Source organism: Lepisosteus oculatus, chromosome 10 (genome assembly GCF_040954835.1).
Source record: "Lepisosteus oculatus isolate fLepOcu1 chromosome 10, fLepOcu1.hap2, whole genome shotgun sequence".
Lineage (NCBI taxonomy): Eukaryota > Metazoa > Chordata > Actinopteri > Semionotiformes > Lepisosteidae > Lepisosteus > Lepisosteus oculatus.
The window spans coordinates 12,416,604-12,438,953 of NC_090705.1; the positions used below are offsets into that span (position 1 = coordinate 12,416,604).

At 37.5% G+C, this 22,350-nt stretch overlaps 1 protein-coding gene across 7 annotated transcripts in view; it reads left to right on the plus strand.

Moving 5' to 3' along the window:
- Positions 1–1,927: 1,927 nt before the first annotated feature.
- Positions 1,928–22,350, plus strand: part of LOC102697438 (MTSS I-BAR domain containing 1) — a 71,126-nt gene continuing 50,703 nt past the window's right edge. For all 7 annotated transcript variants that reach the window (XM_015357662.2, XM_015357665.2, XM_015357664.2 and 4 more), the window contains exons 1-3: positions 1,928–2,292; positions 8,615–8,676; positions 11,669–11,742. In XM_015357662.2, the coding sequence (XP_015213148.2) occupies positions 2,221–2,292; positions 8,615–8,676; positions 11,669–11,742 (208 nt within the window). In that variant the 5' untranslated portion in view covers positions 1,928–2,220. The remainder of the gene's footprint in view (positions 2,293–8,614; positions 8,677–11,668; positions 11,743–22,350) is intronic.

A 22,350-nucleotide genomic window follows, 5' to 3' on the forward strand; every position in this document is an offset into this window, starting at 1 on the left:
TATGTAAATTTGCTATCAATGACCCACTTGAAATTGTCAATGTCATTACTTACATTATTTCACAGTTTACAAGCAGTCTTTCTCATTATGTAATTCTAGGCAATGTTCACCATAGAAATTACTGTTAGAAATAATTGGTAGCAGCATTTGCCAAATGTAAGTCTCATTTAAAAGTGTAGATTTCAATGTAGCCAAGTTACCATTTTGGTTTATTTTCCACTGTAAAACTAAAGCCTCAACAGCATTTCTACAAATGTTAGTGGATTGGTTCAGGTTTTAGTGAAATTTCTTTTTCCAACATCTCAGTCCAATTTGCCATTCAGCTCATGCTGGGCAAGAAATGAACCCTGGATACAAAAGTAGTGTGGAGCATACCATAATAGACAATATATAAAGACCATGGCTATTTATGGTCAGCAGCCCACTGAAGGTAAGCAGGTGTGAGCCTGGTCAGTACCTGGATAAGAGACCTTCTGGGAAAAACTAAGGTTGCTGCCAGAAGTGTTGTTAATGGGGCCAGTAGGGGGCACTCACCCTGCGTTCTGTGTGGGTCCTGATGCCCCGGTATAGTGACAGGGACACCATACTGTAAAAAAAAGGTGTAGTCCTTTGCATGAGATGTTAAACTGACATCCTGACTCTCTGTGGTGATTAAAAAGTGCAGGGTGCTTCTCAAAAAGAGTAGGGGTGGCATCCTGGCATCCAAATTTCCCATTGGCCTTTACGAATCACCACCCATCTATGAACTAGCTTCATCACTCTGTTCTCCTCCCTACTGATATCTGGTGTGTGGTGAGCGTTCTGGTGCACTATGGTTGCCGTCACATCATCCAGGTGGGTGGTGCACATTGGTGGTGGAGAGGAGTCCCCATTACCTGTAAAGTGTTTTGAGTGAAGTGTCCAGAAAAGCACTATATACAGTAAGTGTAAGCAATTATTAATTATTAGTGAGATGAAATACATACCTACATACATATTTTTCTTACTTGGATGTAGTATAAAACGAAAAGGAGTTTGTCTTGACACATTGAGGAAAAAAGAAAAATACATCACCAGTCTTTCACTGATATTCAATGTACCAGTAACGTGATGGTTAGCCGTCTGCCTGGAGTGTTATCTACAGAAGCTGCGTCATTCCTTCCTGCTGTGTCCTGCATGATCTCGCAGTGTGAACAAATGCAGACAGACGGAAACGTCACATTGTGGGAGATGTGCTTAAATTCTCTCTAGCTCTCCCGTGAATTCAAGAGCGGTTAGTCAAGCTAATTGACTAGGACGTCCAAATTCTAAGGGTTTTAACGTAATTCAAAATAATTGCCAGTGATAGCCGCCAGTAACAACCACAGCACCTCCTGCATTTTTAGAAATCACATCATTTTTCATTCCATATCCTGTACTTCACGGGGATTGATAATATCCGTTAAGGACTCCAACCACCTCAGTGATTTATTTCTATAACATTTGAAGTTTAAACACAAACGACAATTTTACGTTTTGTTGGAAGCACATACGTTTTAAAAATAAAACAGTGGTGACGATTGAAATACTAATATATCAGTACACCTATTTCGAATTAGTATTGCAAAATGTTATTATTAAATAACAGGAATAAAAAAAAGCTTTCAGGTAACAAGTACATGCCTAGTTTAAATCCTACACACTGTAGTTCTTTTAAATCGGCTGGCGCTCCTGTAGGCTGTTACGAAGAGAGGCGGGGTTGTACGGCAGCGCGCCGCCGATGACCGGTGGACGCGCACTCCTCCAAGAGGATTCTGTGCCTCTTCAGCTGCGGTGCGTCGCATTGTGAAGCAGCTGGGGGAGCTCTGCAGGAATTTTGCGTTTGTTGTTGTTTCGATCCTTTGAATTGGATTCCGGTAGTTTTCACCATCTCTCTCTCGCCTTTTCGGCTTTCTAATCGGTTCGGGATGTTTTCTGAAGCAGAAACATGGAAACATGGACTGTAACATGGATTTGTAATCTTATCACTCGGTGCTTCCACTCCCTTGTTTGGGAGAGCTGTGCTGAGCCTTATCGATAACCTAGCTGGTGTTTCAGTTCTTTTAGCTGTATATAAAGTTTTTTTTATCTTTGTTGTTATAATTATTCATGGGGGGAAATCTCTAAGAATCTCTCCAATCACCCTGATTTTATTTTTGCAAGAATAAAAACAACGGGTTTTCGAGTACCGTAGCCTTTTTAACCCGGGTCCAAGCTGGGAAAATGGAGGCTGTTATGGAAAAGGAATGCAGTGCGCTTGGAGGACTTTTTCAAACCGTCATCAGCGATATGAAGGTAATAAAATGTAATCAAGTTAAATGAGACTTAAGCTGAACAACCTTGTTTTATGCGTTACCATTACGTCATGCTTTTTCCCTATTTAGTGGAAGTTAAAGGTGTAGGTGAGCTGACATTCAGTAGCTTATGTACTGTAGGACTAGATTTACACAGACTGTGTCATAGTACTTAGAATCTCACATTTCCAAATCCATTATCACAATGCGTTAGACAAATTACACCAAAAACCTGCTGATGAATATCTTGAGTTTTGGATTTATTTGGAATTTTATGTTTTTATTGCTTCACAGACTGTGGGGCTGTATGACTGCATTGTTTTTACTCGGGGGAAAAATTATGCCTGTCGTCATCTCCTACGGTTACGGCAACAGAGGCGCTATACAAATCTGAGGTGGTTTTTGATGCAGCGGTGAAGTTTATCCATCCACATTAAATGTGCTTTACTATTTTGCATTTTTAACCTAAATAGTTCTAGGACTAACGACAGAACTGATGCATACATGTAAGAATTGAATAACAGTATGCATGTTTATTAATCTGATTTTCTTTAGTTTGTCAAAGCAACCGTATGTTTGTTCTTATGCATTTTAGTTTGAACAGACAAATCAACCTAACCGACCGTTTTCAGATAACGACAGGGAAAGTGCACATTTGCACACATGCTAAAACTTAGAAATATTCCCTACCTGAACTGAAAGATACAGCGTTTAGGGAAGCACCTGAGATCGAAAGAGAGGCGTCTCGCCTCGTCTGTCTCTCCACACCTGTTCCGAAGTTGCGGAATGTTGAAAATGGCAGCTGCGCTCGGCCACACAGGGTAGTTGCAGCAAGGGTGAGCTGGACAAAGTACATTGGGGTGATGATACCCAACAATGAAGTCAATGGCTGTTAGAGAAGCGAAGTGATTAAGTAGGAGACGCCCCCCCCAAATTAGGCCGCTAATACAGCCACCAACTCGGAAGTACAATAGATTCGTTTAAAAAGGCGCTTGTTATTGTTTGTACCGAGTAAAGCTGAGTGACAGATTCACTGGCACGCTCCAAGAAGAGACTTTGCGAAATGTGAAAGGTCACCGTAAAACGAACAGGTGCCATGTCTTCTTAGAAATAATGAAGATCAATTTGTTGTACCGATCGGCAGATCGTGAGATGAGCTAAACGCGTATAAAAGGGTGGTTCATCATTCTTCAGGGTGATTGGTGAAAGTTATAAACAACACATCTGCATTTTGAGTAGGTGTGTGGACGTTATTATGCAGTAGCCCATCTACTGTACATCGAGCTTAATTGTCAAAGAAATACTGTTTTATTAAACAACATTTACTTCGCTGAAGATGGTGCTGTACTGTTTTTATTCCTTTGCGTATTTTGTTTTGTTTATCCTGCAGGTGTACATTTACAAGTAATACTTTGACAGTAGTGAGAAGCAGTTTGAGCTCAAGCGCTCACATGCAGCTCTGTATATCGATGTGTGCAGTTAGAAAGTCCGGTCTTTATATTCACGTATTGACGTTTTTTTTTTTTGACGGTCCCTTCTCTTTTCAAGGTGGAGGAGGAATTTATATTTTATTTTTGGACTTTTCTAGATTAATATGACTTTTCCACGGTGTATTGTTGAAGTGAAGGTACATTTCAGCATGGTTACCGTAAAAGAAAAGAATGTCAACTCTGTCCACTTGGAATGCTGGACCGGGATAGCGACTTTTAGGCATTCATTAGTTTTTAGTTAGACGTATTTTAGTATTTGCCTTTGTATGTATTAATATGGATAGATTTACGTAAAGCATTTTCCCAGTTCTCGTGACCCGTGTCTGTTTTCAATCCAGATTAATTTAACGTTGGTCATCCAGAGGTCTTTGATTGTCCCACACTCCTACGTATGGGGCTTCAAGTTATGAATTTTAGAATATAAAACAAGTTTTCTAACATTTCCAGGTATGACCAGTTTTAATCATTAAGTACACAGTAGTTAATTTGGGGCGTCTCAACCTTTTTTGGCCTGTGCCCCGTTTTTAGGTACCCAAATTCTCGTGACCCCACTAATTAGAACAGAGTTATTCAGTTACCCTAACAAGTGAGCCAAATGGGAAAATCAAGTGGGGTTCGTGGGCTGAGTCAGAATACTTTGTCAACAAAAGGCTACTATAGATAACACTTCTATATTATACCACAACAGATTTCTAACATGTATAAAAGCATGTTTATCCCTTTCCTTTTATTTTAATTGTGTCATGAATAACAATTTCACATAAGTAGCCACACCACACACAAAACACAGGTAATGTAGAGCTCACAAAGCATGACGTATATTTACCAAACCAACCAAACCCAGTGCTTTTCAACCATGTCCATAAATGTGTAATAGAAAATAAAACATTTTTACTATAGCATTATGCAGGTATACATTAATCAGGTAATTAAGCTCAATATCCATCAAGCATATGCTGTCAGCAATCCCTGCCTGATCAGTCAGAGAATGAGAGAAATCAGTGAGAGAAACTGGACTGTCTTGGGCACCCGTTCATTTTCTCTCCCCACACCATTTTTACCATGTCAGTAGCTGCTGACAGTATCAGAGTCTCAGCAATGGTATGTGACTTCATAGATTTAGCAGTGCGGTAAAAGACGCGCTCGAAGCCCTCTCGTTAACCGTCATGGGTTTTCTAAACCGCATATGCTGCCTATTCAACTCAACGCTTTCAAAAAAAGATCTTGGCTTGCCCAATTATTTCTTGTGAGTGGTCTCGAAGTGTCTTTTGAGTTTGTTTGGTGTCATACTCTCTGTGGAGAGTACATTACCGCACAGTAGGCATTCAGGCTTTTCCTCGTTGTTTTCCCAGATACACGTAAATCCGTACTGAAGAAACTATTCGTTATATTTCCGTGCACATTTACACTTCAGGGTCTCGGGTTCAACATCGGTTTCACTGGCAGATGTCGGTGTAGAGTTGGAGGCGACCGGACGAAGAAATTAATAACTGACTTAATAACTATGACGCATAACGCTAGCCACCATGGCCCGGAACAGTGGGTGATGTTGGTTTGACAGGTTGCATTTGGGTAACGAGCGGTTGTGCAAGTTGTCATGATTACTTTCAGAGTATAGGGCGCACACTTTGTTTTCATGAGCAAGAGTGGAGCTCCAAATTAAATATATTTAAATTATGGTATGTTTCAAAACCAATTTCAACTTTTTTTAATGTAATGTAGTTCAGATTTCCTTGCCTAGAACTCCAGTGGGATCCATAATAACAGTTCATAGACATCTCCCGAGACTCATCTGCATATCAGGCGACCCAAAGGTTGAGAAACACCGAGTTAATTAGTAAGTTAAATTGAGCTGAACTAGAGCAGTAACCAGAAGGTCCTGAAGTCAGAAAGACCCTTTTCTGTCTGAAAGACTCACTTTAAATGAATTCAAGATGATCTTTCAAAGCATTACTGATTAAATGTCCTTCACAAATCTTTTAATTTTGTTTGCATTGAGTTCAGTGCAAGAACACTTGATTGTGATCTGTATACGGTATTTTTTTTCTCTGTAGACATCCACATTAGAATTAACCTAACCAAATGGACAATCTTTACTTCACAGCATTAATTCTGCACAGTGACTTGTTTTGAAATTCCCATATTGAAGTCGTGTCCAAGTATGGATGCGCTCCACCTTTGTAACATCTGGCTATTTGAGTTATGCACTGAAATGAAGATTATACAACTGTTTTATGCAGTGCTTTTTATGAAAACTAAAAGACAAAAGGACAGTTTTTGCAGCCTAAGCTTAATTCAAATTCAACCAATCATTTTAAGACAGTGGTTCCCCCATCCTGTTCCTTGGGACACCTTCATCTTCTGGTAATTTTCAGACTACATTCTTCATCAACAATGCATTTGATTGATAAGCTTTTTTAATGCCCAACGTCAGGGTGCAGACAGTTGAGTAGAGACTGGGAGTGGGTCCCTTATTAGTGACTGAGCAGCTTTTAATAGGTGATCAGTTTATAATGAACAGTCACAGGAGGGAATGACAGTGTATCAAAATACTTCCGACCATCAGAATTTTGTTTCCTTTCCACAGATGGTTACTTGGTTATATACAGCATAAGGAAAGGTATCTGTATAGGGTTGATGCCATTTTATTAAATGGTTCTGCAAACTTCATATATTATTCTTAAGACTTCTGAAAGATAAATCAAGGAATGACAGTTCTGTGTGTGTAATATAAACATGTGAATAGATCTTGCTGTTTGTAGAACAACCTAAATCACTTGGAAAACAATTTTAAATGTGATGTCTATAAGGGGCACTCGGAGGTGCCTGCTATACCCCAGAGATGAGGTTTGCAGCACATTGTGAAACCCCTGACTAACCTCAGCCCACTCAGTCCTGGTGCTTGGCTAATAGTATGCTAGTGCTATGGGAATCCAAGTCTCAGTGAGTCTCGAACCAGGGGCCTCTGTGCTCTAGGGCTTAACCTACCCTCTGAGCAAGCACCTTTGTTGGCTGAGCTGCTGGAGAACCAAATCTTCTCTACTAAAACAATTTCCACCTGATTGTATGAAATATCTTGACAATTCAGTGCACTGACTTTTCCACCATTGATAGCCTTCTTAACTGACTGAATCCAGTCAGAGCAGTGCAATAATGGCTTTGGAAGTAGGACGTGTTTAGCACAGGCAATTCTCAGCAGGTGAGACTCTGTCACCTTGTGACCTTGTGCCAGCCCTTGGCTCGGCAGTAGAGCTTTTTCTGTTGGGTGTAAATGGAGTGTGACAAAGTGATACCCACTTTGTGTGTTATTGTGTATGAGTACATAGAAAATGCTATGTACACACTCCATATGTGCAGGAATTGCAGTAGTTTTCATTAGATTTTTTTTTGTCATGATTAAGAACACAGCTGGGAAAAAATAAGACCGTTAGAGACTAGAAACTAAAATGTTTGAAATGTTTTTTATTTGTGATCATATATATGTGGACACATATTAGAATCATTAATAACATTTGAGCAAAACTTTGAGATGATGTTTTAAGATTTGAACTAAGTTCTTGTGAGCAATGCGGGTTCTCCAGTTCCCACCCATCTCCCGAAGGCATGCAAGGTAGTCTCCCCAGCATAAGTGTCTTACTGATAATGTGTGGAGTATTGCATAATGTATTTTAGTTCAGTGTTGCATAAGTATTAAGTTAACTGCTTAAAATGTATACAGTCAGTTTTATTCTCTTTGGAACAAAATTCTGACACTGTTTTTATTTACTTCATAAAAATATGCATAAAAGGTGGCATGATGGCACAATGGTTAGCATGCTCTGTCTGTGTTCACAAGGGATTTCTTCACATACTCCAGTTTCCTCCTACAGTCCAGTAACATACTGGTAGGTTAGTTGACGTCTGGGAACACTGGCCCTGGTGTGAGTGTATGTCTCTGTGTGCCCTCTGATAGACTGGTGTTCCATCCTGGGTGTATCCCACTTTGCATACATTGCTTGATGGAACAGGCACTGGCTTTGCCGTGACTTAGATTAAGTGGTTAGAAAATAGGAGGATGGATTAAAACTTTATTTTAACTGGCATATTTTTCAATACAATTAGACATTTTTATTCTTTTACTTGTACCTTTGCTGTCCTGTTTTTTTTAAAAGAAAATACAGTGCTACCTACCACACCTTGACCTGAGGAATTTCTAATTCAACTGTTATGAAGTTCTTCACATAATGGCTGTTCTCTAGTATGATGGAGTATTCTCTCTTTTTACTAGAGCTATTTATTTACTGACGGTGTCCAACTTTAATGCCTAGAGGACCATATAGGGTGCTGGTCTTCATCTCTTGTACTTTAGGTGGCTGTAAATAAAGAATGACAGCATCACCAAGCCACTGCATCCATTAACAGATGTCTTCACATTTCACTGGAAAACCTGAAATGTGAATAATGAACAAAGGATGCTTAATGTACTCTTCAAAAAAATTAACCAAAACTATCAACAGTATACTCTGGCCTTCCTTAGCAAGCAAAGCTGTTGGTTTATGTCATATTAAATGGCTACAGGCCACCACTTTCAGACAGTGATTTTATTTTTTATTTGTTTTTTGCTAGGGTGTTGATTTTAGGTTTTTGTTTGAAGGTGGAAGTTAATACAGTTACCATTTGATATCCCCTTTTTAACTTTGTCCGTGCGTTTGTGGAAATTACTGGTTTTCCTGTGAGGGTTCATCTGTGAGAAGACATCAGTTGGTGTTAAAATTCATGAATAGCCACATTTTTCTTGGAGAGTTGGAGTGAAATACTGCTGAAAAACAATTTACCTTTTCTTTGCCTCAACAGAGCAGCTATCCAATCTGGGAGGACTTCATTAACAAGGCAGGAAAACTTCAGTCGCAGCTCAGGTAGGTAATAAGTGAGCTATGTCACAGACTCTTTAATTGCGGTGTTTTCCATCTGACCTGAGCTCTTGTGACACATGGGGACACACATAAGTGGATTTGAGTGCTGGGACTGACCAGGGACTTCACAGTTCACCCTCACAACCAGCCATGAAGAGCTATGCCTTAGTTCAGAACTCAGCCGAGGACTATTACTTTTTAAAGAATCAGAAGGATACATTTTCAGATTGCAAAATTAACACATTCTTAAAATAAATGTATAGGGAAAACTGTTTTTGCTTTTATTTCTCATTTTCCTGAATTGCTTTTCTATTATACAAGAAGTAGAAGTCAAATGTTACGCTACATAGTGAAATGGTTTCAGTGGTGAACAATTACATCAACATTTTTTTAGAACATAATGTATTTATTATTTTTTGCTTGTGTATTGAAGGTAGCGATTCTATCTTGATAACCTTGCTTTGTCAGCATAGGTTGATTTAGCCACTTCAAATGAAAACACACCTGTCAGGGCTGAGTGAACATCTAGAAGCACTTCACTAATAATCTGGGTCTGGAGTAACAAACCAAATTAATTTTCATCCTGTGGATTAAATGGAGAATTTAGAATTCAACGGTAGTTACAGAGTTTTCTGTTGTTATTTTAACTGCTATCATTTGAGTAGAATAGAGTTAGGTTGTCAATCATCCATTTCAAATTACTGTCCCACATTCTGGCATTGAGGAAAGCTGAACGCCCTTCCTAAAGAATGTTTTATCCTACAGTTAAAATTGTAAGTAACAGTGAAGGGAAATTTGTTTTTTTGTTTTTTTTGTGGACTGATATAATTTAAATTTCAGATCAAAAGATTAGTGAGGCATTAGTATAGACTTTCCACTTTTGTTTATGGGTATTACTTTACATACATGTTTAGCTATGTTATAACAATGTCTCTTTCTGTGTTTTCTAACTGTTGTAAGGAAACATTATCCTTGTGTGAGACAGTTTCCAGTTTGACTGCTCACTGTTTCAACTTGGGTAATTGGTTCACTTTATTGTCATGTGTCATGTAAAGTACTCTCATTATTTGCAAACCATATCCAACATCTGTATTTACTATTGTCTCGGGGACACACTTTATAAGGAGGCTGCCTACTTCAGTTCAGCAGATCAGGTATAGAAGTAAGATATTTCTTCAAATCAGCAGGAAACGTTTGGAAGGCTGGATCATACAGGCCCTAAGTGGAATTTAGCCAAGTCACTAGGAATAACAGTCCTACACTTATGAACATTTCCATGGGATCTTTATATCTTAGGATGTTTTGCATTTCATCATAATTATGGGATATCTTAATATAATTTAAATAAAAACTCACAGTATATATGCGATCAATCAATTGAAATATTTAGATGTGACAGATATTTTTATTCTGACTTTATATCACAGATCTGTTGTTTGTTTTTTTTCTCCTGTTCATTTTTTGGTTGTTTAGTTTCTATATAAAATGTTAGTTGTTGCTTTGTATTCTTTAAAACAGTAGCTAGTGTTATTGAAACCAGCCCTGTGCATAAATAAAATGAAAAGTTCTACTTTTAGTCTGTTGAATGTGGATAACTGTGGAAACTTGTGGAACCCTTGGAATGGATGTTTTGAAACTTCGAACGATGAGGCCCAGCACATTGAAATCTGTAATTTTGTACTCTTGTTACAAGGATGTTTTATAATTACTGAGAATTTTAGGTAATCTTCCCTTCCCAAGGAAAAAAAACTATTAAGCCTTCACTTAGTAAATTTGCCCACAGGACTTCTAAGCAATGTCAGTTGTGTATAATCAAATGTATTTCACCATACGTATTTTAAGATGAAACCATCTAGAAACACACCACAAGCCTTTCATTTTGACCTTCTTCTTCTTGGTAAAAGACTTTGTTTCTCCCTTTACATATGTTTGCTGTATCCAATTATTTCCTGCTTTTTCAAGCCCCCACCCATGAGAAAATGCTGTCTGTTCATGTCAACTTCATTGAGTGTGTGTATATCTGGAACGGAAAAGGAAATGCAGTTCTAGAAAGTGAAAAAAAACATGATTATAAGAGATTTTTAATTCTTTCATTTGTGAATGTATTGTTTGAAAAACAGCAAAACTTAATAGTCATTGTATCTGTATCAGGGGAAAGGTTTGCATGTTTTTCTTTTAACCCCAGACTGCATTAGTTTTTGTATTTCTCTATTAAATAAATTTTGTTAATTGGAGGATTAAATTTCCTTTCTTTTTGAACATATTACAGAGAAACAGTAAATGTACTGTAGGGAGACATTGCATTTACAGTGAGATAGCACATTTTCTCTTTAATGTTCTCCAACTGTGTTTTCTTAATTTTTCTTCAGTTTTCATCCTTATGTGGAGCCATAACTGTCATTTCTCATGCCTGTCTCTGAGTTTTGTGATACGACACACCCTGGTTGACCTTATAGACAGTTGCAATCAGGTCAAATGTGGAATGTTCCTCCTTTTGTTTTATTACCAGTCTTCATTACTTTCAACAGTTATTCAGTTTTGAAAGCATTTTTCATTGCTTTCAAAATAAGCACTCATTACGTAAAAGCATAAATATTTCTTGCATAATGCCTGCTGTCAAACTGGCCCATACTGTGCTGTTAATCTTGCTTTATGGGAGATAACTTGGTTTTCAGTTGCAGTCAAAATGCAGCTCAAGGTTTGAAATCACAGACTGTATATATATGGTATGTATGGTATTTACTTACATAGTTTAAAGGTACTGTGATCCAAGGCAGACAGACAAATGTATTACCAGTTAGTATCTTTGCTTTCTTTTAAAAATGTTATCAGCTAAACCTAAAGGCCAAGATCTAACTGAAAGCAAAAGAATGAATCCTCCAGCCCCTATAGTTCTTATCTAAGTGTTAGTGTGCAGCACTGGGAATGTACTTTAAGCATGTGTTGTAATTTAGTCTTAAAGATTGTAACCAGCTGTGCTCCACATCTGTTTCAGGACTACAGTAGTTGCAGCTGCGGCCTTCCTGGACGCCTTTCAGAAAGTGGCGGACCTGGCTACCAGCACACGAGGTACACAGATGTTCATGATGTCAATTGGAGGGGACAGGCTGTGCGCAAGCAGTATGTTGAAGGAAACCGAGACGAACTTGTCACTTTTCCTTTGTTTAGTTTGTCGCCTCCTTAATTGTTTTGGCGATTTCTGAAGGATTTGGTGTTTATTGCCTTGAAGTGGGTGGGCTCCCTTCAAGCACATGACCCGCACAGTGGAATTTGGAAGACATGCTGTTAAGTGGAAAAATCTTTAGCCCTGCATTTTTTAAGTCTTTGTTCGTTGATGGGGGAGCATGAACTTTTTAGTTTCAGTGTTGTCAACTTAATATAGGAGTCTTTGCTTTGGAAATCATAATGTTGTCAAGGGCAATGTGCAAATTTTATGATGCTCTGATAAGGTCTGTATTAGTAGTTAAGTACTACTTTTGGTTGTGCTAAATGGAACAACATACTGGGAGAATAGATTTGGAGGGCTGTGTCAGTGTTACCGTATGTGCACATTCCTCTAATGTGGATGAGAAATAGATAGGCCTGGAGAAAGGACTTAGTTCTTCACTACAGTATTAATATTATGCCATTAATCCTCATAACAAACCCTCAAAATTTGATCCTACAACATCTTCCTGCTGTACAGCTGTAATTTAACTTGAATTAAAAGCTGGATGGGGCACATATCAGTTTATACTTAACATCAGATATGGTGCTGTAAAAACTTCACTGCATAACCAAACACACCTCCCGTTACATGGCCACTCATACAAAACAAAAAGAAACATTTACAGTTCCCTTCACCAGTTTGTCACACTACTTTATAGAGTAAGCTCCAGAGGGAAATGGTAGTGCAGCTTCCTCCCCAGAGATCATTACCTAGATTTGCTTTTGTCCTCTTGTAAAAAGTGAGGTGTGATGGGTTATTTTAAGGATTACAGTTCTTTCTGATTCAATCAACTTGTATTATCCAGGCTCAGTCTGTTATCATTATTGTGCTACCATCAGCTTGGGTAGCCAGCAGAGTAGTGATATGCCCAAATAGAGTCACAGCTGTAGAATTTAAGTGTTTGCTAATTTAATATGAAAGGTCCAGAGAAAGGAGGATTTAATCCAGTTTCCATGTCTTTTTTGTGCTCTAGATCATCTTAACAGATGAGTTGGGTGTCTTCTTTGCTCTTCTTTTTAGAGAAATGACACACGTGTTAAATTGGTACTGAGACAGGCTCATGTGAATTGTGGTAACAATGTAAAGAAAATTCAAACTGTAGCATTGTAGTGTTGTTTGACCTCAAGTGGCAAAATGGAGCCAAAGGCTTCTCATCTAAAAAAAATTAAACCTTTATTGTTGAAAATGGCTCTTGAATGTCATTTGTGACCACACTGAATCATGTTGGTTACAGTAGTTGTTCAGCTGCCTAGTTTTTTTTAAATATTTGCTTATTTGGTAAATGTCTTTTGAGCCTGTCTACCTGTGTAAAAATGCATCATCTCTAATTGCATCAGTGTTTTTAAATGTTAGTGGATTAGTAATGTGCAATTTAATGACTGTCCTTTTGCTTGCTAATGATGCGTACCTCAGGTTTGTACTTTGTGATTAAAAAAATAGATCTAATCCATCTTAAAAGAGTGAAGATTTTAAATCTATATCTTTATAGGACCATATGTTTGTAATTGTTTGTAATTGCATTGTGATGGTTATTGGAATAAAAACAGCTTTATCAAAGTTTTTACAGCTGTGTTAAAAGCATTTTATCTTTTGATGACTGAAGTATCAGCACAGCTAGAAGCCTCCACTTTAAGGTCTGCAAAAACCAGGGTTATTTTTATCAGATCTCCTAAATTGTTTTTTAAAACCTATACATTTAGGAACCTTTGAGACTGACAATAACAGTTGTGGAAGGAAATGGGAAAGGGAGGCTCTCATCAGGCCTTTAGTTACAAAAAGTAAAGACAAGCCCTTTTATTTATGTTGGCGTTCATCACAATATTTAGTCTGACTTTCTCTTTGTTGTCACAAAAATAGAAGGGTGGTTTTGTCGCCAGGTTACTTGCGTGTGAATTGCTTCTGGAAGGAAGGAGTGTTTGTGTAGGTAGAAATAGAACTGCGTGCCTTCCTCTCTTTCCTCTTTTATTATGATAACTTGGTTGCTAGGTGTGGGCCAGAAGTGAAAGTGAATCCATTATATGTGTGGGTAGATGGAGCTTCAGAGACTTAATTTGCCTATGTGTGGATTATCTTTTTTCCTTTTGTTATTTAGTTTTTCCAAGGCTGTGCTCCTTTAAATCGTTTATTGGAGTTATGTGTGTATTTGTTTCAGTTTTCCAGAAGGTACTGTTGCAAGTTAGTGACTTCCACTTCCCCACATCAGTTCTCTAAGGCATGACCCTGCTTCTGCTGGTGGTGTCCATGGCAACCAAATGGAAATCAGAAGGGAAATTGCTTGTTTTAACTCATTCCGTACTCAGCATCATTATGCACTACCAACTGAACTAGGACATGCAAAAGAGGGAAACTTTTTATATGTGTATACTTGTATAGCACTTCAGAAATGGTATGATTAATCAACAATGTGAAAAAACAAGAGCATTTATATGTGTCTTGTTGAAGTTTAAGTATTGCTATAGCATGTTGCTACCTAACTGATTTGCATCAGTTTGAGTGAATAGCAGCTCAAATCGTAGTTGTATTATTTTTTTAGTTCTGTGTCAGAGCATTGAGTTATATGGTTATGAAATACGCAGTTGGTCGCAGTTTGGACAGACCTTTCCTGGATTAAAACCTTTGCACAGGAAAATGTCAGTGCAATGTTTTAGCCATCAGTAGTCATCAGCATGTATATAGTATATAACTGTTGTAATTCTTTGCTTTTATATTTAATTGTTAAATAGATATATTTTATTTTTTAAAATATGTAATGCTGATAATTCCAAACTATTGCTGTATAAACTGTATTTTGGGACATGATGGAGTACGTTTCTTACTGCATGCATTATTTGCACAAAGATGCACATATAGCCTTGAATTCTCTACATTGCATTCAGTATGAGATGCAGTAGCCCACTAAGAGAAAGGTCACTGAAGACGCTCATGTAGAAAGATTGTTTGATTAATGGTTTCCCGGCAGTCAAATGATGTCATCCTCTAAATACTAAGCAAATGTTTCTTTTTGTTATAAAAGAGCACTTCTGATATCTTCATTGCCTGGAACAAGTGTTTCTAGGTTACATCACAAATGAGTCGTGTAGGACCTGCGTTTATTAATCTTTCCTTCAGTAGCAGCAGTTGCTATTAGTGATGCACAAAAAAGTGACTTGCTCTAACATCCAGGCTGGTGCAGCTTTACGTGGATCTGCTGGCTTTTTGTAACAGGTCTTTTGTAGTCTCTGCTATTGGAAAATATCCATTTTAAGATCTTTCTTAGTCATGATCGCATATTATGAGAGACTAGTCTAATGTTGAGTTAGAAAAAATGAGCCATGGATAAATCACACTGAATTAAAATAAAATCCTCAAACCAGATGAGCAGTGAAAAACGTGGACATGACTGAAAATTAAGCATTTAGTTCTGCAACATTATTATTTCCGATTTGTTTTTCAGTCATATTAGAGTGGATTAGAGCACAATATGGTGATAGAACCTTGCTGCTTGTTGAAGGGAGCTGATGGCAGTGATTCAGGGCTCTGCAGTCCCATCTTTCTCATACAGAATCCAGGCATGCTGGAGGAGAGAACGCAGGGTATGCAGATGGCACCCCCAGGCCTGCCTTTCATGGCACATTTGTGTACGGATGGAAGTTAATCGCAGGAAAGCACTGCACTCATCCTAGGGTGTGTTATCATGGACTAAATCGAATTTTGCACTCTGTGTGTTGAAAGGAAAAAGAAACCATCTGCTGCATGAAGAACCTAAATTTGTGACTTCATTTTCAACTTTAAAACACAAAATATTTTGGCATAAACTAGATTTTCTTCTTGGGGTAACATTAAACAAAAGATTCTTTCTACAAAAATGGGAATAGGTATTCAGGTCCAGACTATTTGTGAACAATTGCAAGATGCATTATAAAATACCATGCAGTCAAAGAGAAAGTATTTAGCCAAATGAAAAAAATGTCTGGAATAGAAGTAAAAAAATGAAATTTTCAAAAAGCAAGTTCAGGAAAAATTACTAACTGACCCCTTTGGTTAGAGCAGAAGTAGTCCACTCCATCTTTGAACCGAAGAGTAACTGTACTAAGTGTTTGGATAAGATGTAAAATCAGCTTTTGTAAGTGTTAATTAGTTGCTATTTAACATTAGAATGGACTACCCCTGGGTTAGAGGGTTAAAAAAAGACAGCACACATAAATGTTGGCAGTATAAAATCTTAAGGATTTTTTTCCAGTTTCCTTTAAAGGATCAGTATCCCAGCATATAGTACAATACCTCATTGAGAAATGAAACTTGTTTTGTTTGTTTTGGTATGATTTGAAATTATAAAGTTTATTAAATAATAAATATTATTAAATGTTCCATGGCTGTTAGGACTTACATGTCCAAACATGGAAAAATATAGTCTGTACTAAAATGGCCTATATTACATGTATAATACAACAGTCACTTTATTAAGACGTGGTTGCACAACTGAATGGAAGCTGTGTCTGTATGTACAGAGAGTGTCTATTTCTTTTGCTGTTTTAGTTTTTAAGTGAAACTGAGTAGTGCTGGCTGAAGAAATGGAAGGCTGCCATTTTTCAGCAACATGGTTTTTAGTGAACATTTTGTTTATGGCTGGTAAGCTCAAAGTTACTTCCAGTCTGACAGGAATGAGGTACCTGGATGAGGACTGGGATTTCCTTCCCAACTCTTGTCGAGCCCCTTGCCATTGGATGTGCTGTGATCTTTCAGGAGACCAGAGTGTATCTCACTGATGACGCTACACACTCATTTCTAGTACCAGATGACGCTTCTGCCCCAGGTTTACCCTCTGCCAACGCAGCATTCAGCAATGCATCAGTTGGCATTGCTGCTTGGAGATTGTCTGTCAGATTTAGCTGTAGACTTAACCTAGCCTGAGCACTATAACGACCAACATCACCACATTTTCCTAAATCTGTGTATGAAATGACAACCCGAAAGCGATAAAACTTGTCATGTCTTAAATTAAAAAATCAAACTCAACTTTATTATAACAGTTGTCTTTAGCTGTGCAGATAATTAAATGCGGAACTTTTTTGTTTTCGATGCTTTCATCCTTGTCAAATAAAACAGAGGTAAACATATTGATAATTGCATCGCCGTGTGTTTTTCTCTTCAGATGTTTTTTGGATAAAAGTCAGGAAACTAATTCTGTTTTGAACTTACCTTTTCCCTGTTTTAAAATCATATCCAGTACTTTTGATTTGCCTTAACACTTTTCTTTATTAAGAACAGGAATTTCTTTTTAGAAAATAAGTTCAACTTTTGACTGACTGGCCTATCTGATTCTTAGTTAATCATAAATTTGAAAACATCTGCATGAATGTCTGTATTGTTAGGTAATGTCTGACGTTTTTATTTTCCATGATCATTTTATGTCTTTAACACTTTTTTCTGTTATTGCTTTACTTTAACAACCCTGATAAACTTTACCTTTCTGTGTTGTCATGATGATTAAGATGATCCTGAAATCTGAGACTGAATGAACTAAATCGTAGTGATGCATGCACAGAGTAATATGTCAGGTACCTAGAGAAAGTAGTTGAGCATTTGAAATTTTCAACTGTATAGAAATTGAATTATATGGGCAAAACATTACGGGTTTGATGTTGACATTTGTGTGTTTGTGTCACGTGATTAGATTTATTCCATTTACTTTTAACAGTTTTTTGTTGCGTAAAAATGTCTTTATTTACAGGACGCTCTTGAGGTGACTTTATGTATTTATCTTACCTGCTGGCTGTTATTTAATATTTCCATTAACTAAAGGGAAGGTTTTAGGTATCTGTCTTTCTTCATAATACATTTAGTATATCACCAGAGAGAGACTTGATCTTCAAAAGAGTCCAATTGAATTAAAGTACAAAAACAAATATAAAAGATAAAGCCTTGTAGGAGATCAAGGTTATTAACTAAGGCTATTGAAATGAAGACTGACAGAAATGCCGACAGAACAGGACAAAGGTTTTCTAAAGAAAAGCTGGGAATATTATTTTTGAAATGTTTAAAAAAGGTAAAGGTTTTACTCAGATAATGATAATATATATGATAAGTCTGCATGGGAAGACTTCTGAAGGCACAAAGTTACTACTTTTTTTTAGCTACCTGAGACATTTTTCTGATTTTAGTTTTTTAAAATAACATAAAAGATTTATTTGATACATCTACATTCTTGCCTTTTTTACAATGCATTCACATTCTTATGCACTTTATATAAGTGTTTTCTCTTTTGTGTGCTTTTCTCTTTCTCAGTTATGTTTAACTCTCCCACACAAGTTGTTTTATTGGTGCCAAAACCTGTGGTACCTGAGTCAGTTTCTCAATAGCTTGGCATAATCCAAATGTTTGGAGGCAGTTTTTTTTTAATGCTAGCCGACTTGCTTCCTACAAGGTCATTAATAATTCAACTAAAGTTTTGCAGATTCAATTAAATAATTAAGCAGTGACTGGAAGAAAAGCCATGGGCATTCCCTTGTATCCAGGAGAGCACAACACTGAAGAAGAAGAAAAGGCTGTGAATTAAAATAAGAAAATGGTGCCTTTGAATTATTTTTTGTGCTTACTCCACATTGCACTGCATTCTGAGCAACGGATAGTTTAAAAAAATAAGCTGTTAGCTGAGTTAGCCGTTGTAGAAGAGCTACAGTAGTTCCCAACTTCAGCTGTATTTGTATTATTAATTTGAAGCACCAGTTTTCTTTAACTCTGATACTTTTAAACAGTTTGAAAAGACTAGTTCATAAATATTTCATCTTCTCTATGACCCTCATAACAGCGAGAGGTGGTGAGGAGGGAGGGGTGGTTGAGGTCTATCCACAGTTACGTCAGAAGCATGCAGGTTTTTGATGATCCTTCTCTCTCTGACTGCCCGTAAAGCTTACAGGCGCCAGGCAATCACAGGGGTCACCACTGTGCAGCAAGGGGGGTACGTTGGCTGCCAGTGATATGCCGCTAATTATGCACCACTGGCTAATTGCAGGCCATTCCGGGACTGGCATTGCAGTTTCAGCAGTCATAAAGTTTTACCTCTTATCCCAGAAGTGAAACATCATTATCAATTCGTAACTTATAATAGCCGCTGGGATACCAGTGCTTTCATGCTGCTAATTATGTCTTTTTAAAAAGCTGGCTGGTTCAGAAATAAAGTGGGGAAACAAATCAAAATGAAATGACTTTTGTTTTAGAAAGATACGTCTTGTATCTGGTACATTTCACTAACTTCAAACAATATTCTGTTCTTCACACAGTGTTAATAGGCTTGTGTGTATCTATAAGGCCATAGAGTACAATGTGTCCTAGTGTGAGTCTGTGGTTTAGCTGGTTAGGGCTACTGTACACACTTAACAGTAGGCCCTTTGTGCACACTTTTCTGTCAAGTCCATTTACTCTTCCATTTGATTTTTAATGCGAATTGATGAAGTCCATCTGTGTGTCTCACTAACAAACAAGGATGAAGTCATTTTATTTAAATAGAGCACAGTTTAGAAATGCAGAGGGCAGTTTGCTTTCAAACCTTGATGAGCCCCATCTGCTGCCAGCTCCCTTGGAACAGCTCTGGAATCTTGGCTCAGAGCTGGAACACGGACAAATAGAACAGTACAGTAGCTTTTCCTCTGCCAGTTACAATGCCCTTTTCTCCTTACTTACAGTACTTCTACAGTACTTCATACACTCTGCTTGTAGTAAGGTGGTGGGTTTGCATGCTAACTTTGAATTATCTTTGCCTGATTGATTGTAAAGTATTCAGGAATTATGGGTAATAAAGAAGTTCTTACCGCTGCTTCTGTTCTAAAAAAAGTCCAATTTGTTTCTTTCTTTGAGTTCAAATATGCATTGTCTTTCACACCACCTGCTGAAAGACAGCCGCAACAATACAAATAAAACAAATCTTCAATCTCCTTTCTCCCCATTTTTTAATATACTGTAGCTGTTACCACATATGTTATCCCAATTCAGAAAATAAGAATGAAAGAATTATGTGGTTTACACAAGAGTATTACAAGAGCAGGTGGATTCTGTCTTTCAGCAGTTCTCAGAGAGCGCTGTCATCACACCAGATGAGCTCAGACTTGTCCAGGTTGTTCAAAACATTATGGAAACCGGTTCCCAGCCTGTTTCTGTTTGCTAGGAACAATCTACAGATGTGTATTATTTTACATCCTACTTTTCATAACTAGTGTCAAGTCCCACCAAGAGGCAAAATTAGGTAATATTTCTAACTCCTATTTCTGAAGAGGATTCAGCAGGGCAACTTCTGAATGCCTAAAGCCAATTTGTGAAACAGTATCATACCTGTCAAACAAGGGCTATAGTCAGTTATAGTCTACAAACCAAAAGGAATCTTATTACCTGTGACCTCAACATTGATCCCAAGTTTCAATTAATGCTCCTTTAGACAGGTGAATTAAATGTCTAAGTGATGGAAATGTCAATGAATATTGTTGCATTTGGTCTTGTATGAACTATAACCATATTTTCTTAATTTGCATATTTCTGCCACAACACTTTCATCAAGACAAGGAAGAGCAACAGGATAACTTCTCAGGTGTATTCTTAGGAATATGCTACCCTGACAGGCTTAAAGAACTGAACCTTTTAGGTCTGAAATGAGAAGGCTATGAGGAATCCTGATTCAGATATTTAGAAACCTCACAGACAATGACAAACCAAACCAAATGAACCAAACCAGTGGAAACTAGGCACAGTTGGAAACTACAAAGACGTTTATTTAGAACTGGGGACAGGTACCATGTTCTACTCAGAGGATCGTGGTGGTCTGTAACCAGCTACGTAATCCTGTTGTTGAAGGTACAGTAACATGCAGGATGAGATCATCAGATAAATTAGCTACTAGGAACTGAAAGTGAGTGAGCTCAAAAGTTTATAACTGCATGTTAGTTTACATTCCTTAGGGCTTAGAGGGAACATGTTAATAGGTAACTCAGCCTTCATCCTTGAACTCCAGATAAATGCCTGATAAACGCTTCTTTTAATTAAAATTGAGCCTCTTTAAGTTTGAATGTAGTCTCACCTCTCAACTATACATTTCTTCCAAGGGCAGAGATGTAAGTACTCCATCACAAGAGTTTACAAGCAATAAAAAACTGAATGTTTGGATGTAAAATTAAAAGTATAGAGTTTTTATCATGCTACACAGAAACTGTACAATGCACTATTAAGAAAGCCTTTATAACATTGTGTGCAAATCTTGTTATGTTACAAGCAAGTTATTGCTGATGTGGTATTAGTCCAGAGAGGAGCAACCAGATTCTTGGGTTTAAAGGAACGCTGTATTCTGACAGGCTAAAAGAAGTAAATCTCTGTAGCAGTGGCAGTGTTTGGAAGTGGCAGACGGCACAGTTTATTGAGGTCCTGATCATGAATGCAGAGCCAGGCTATTGAAGTACTTGTCTGTAAACCTATAGGGAGCTGTAGTGTTCATAAGCAAATACGTTCCTAAGTAAAAGCCTGTTGTAGTACTCTGAAAATGTCAAATTAATTGTGAACTCCATTTCTTGGTAATTTTGGAAGTTGAAGTGGTTTCCTTCCTTGATCAGAAAAAAAAAACATTGGAAGTCAGAAGCTAGAGATCCTCCTTTTGAAATGCTGTCCTTCAAAACATCAATGATTTTCATTCTTTTAAAACAATAGAAGGCTAATTCTCATTAAGGACATTGGGTTATAAGACAAACATCAGTTGCAGCATCTAGAAAGACTAGTGGCAGTTTTTTAAATTTTGTTTATCTGGTAGTCGTTTGACGTTTTTATGATAGGTAGATTAAAGATTCCTAGAAACCAGACTTTCAAACAGGCGGGAATAACGACAACTATCAAGATGGTAAAGCAGATAAGTGGTTACAGAAATACAGAGCATTGATACCATCAAGACCTCCCTTAGCAGGTTTTGGCTTTGATGACAATTCCTCCTAGATAGAAAGTGCTTGGTGGAAATCTTCCTTAAGAGCTGGTCGGAAATGAGAATATTTCAATGTAAAATGAGAGGTGTCATAACGATGAGTTCCCACTGCTGTTTTAGATTTTAAGCTTCTTTGACCATCACTCAGATATGAGGGAAGCATGGAACATGTCCAGCTAACTTTCTTTTCCTATGAATTCACTCTTGCACATGAACAGAAGAATACACAGAAGAATTTCTGCTAACCTTAACCTAACTTAATTACTGCTGAATATCAAAGGATATTTTGTTAACACTTATAGAGGTTCTTAACTGTGAACCTGGGGGAAATAAAAATATTCTGGTTATTGATTTGGAAAAATTTCCTTGTAAGTTCAGTTTCTAAATGTCAGCTAAACAAGTGTTGTATTTAGATGAAAAGGACCTATTCTAAATCCTGTTTTGCAATGAACACTGGCACGTTTTGTTCGCTTGGAAAGCGGATCTATGATTATTTTTCATTTGCCCAGTGGGCATACTGAGCTTGAATAAATGATTTGGT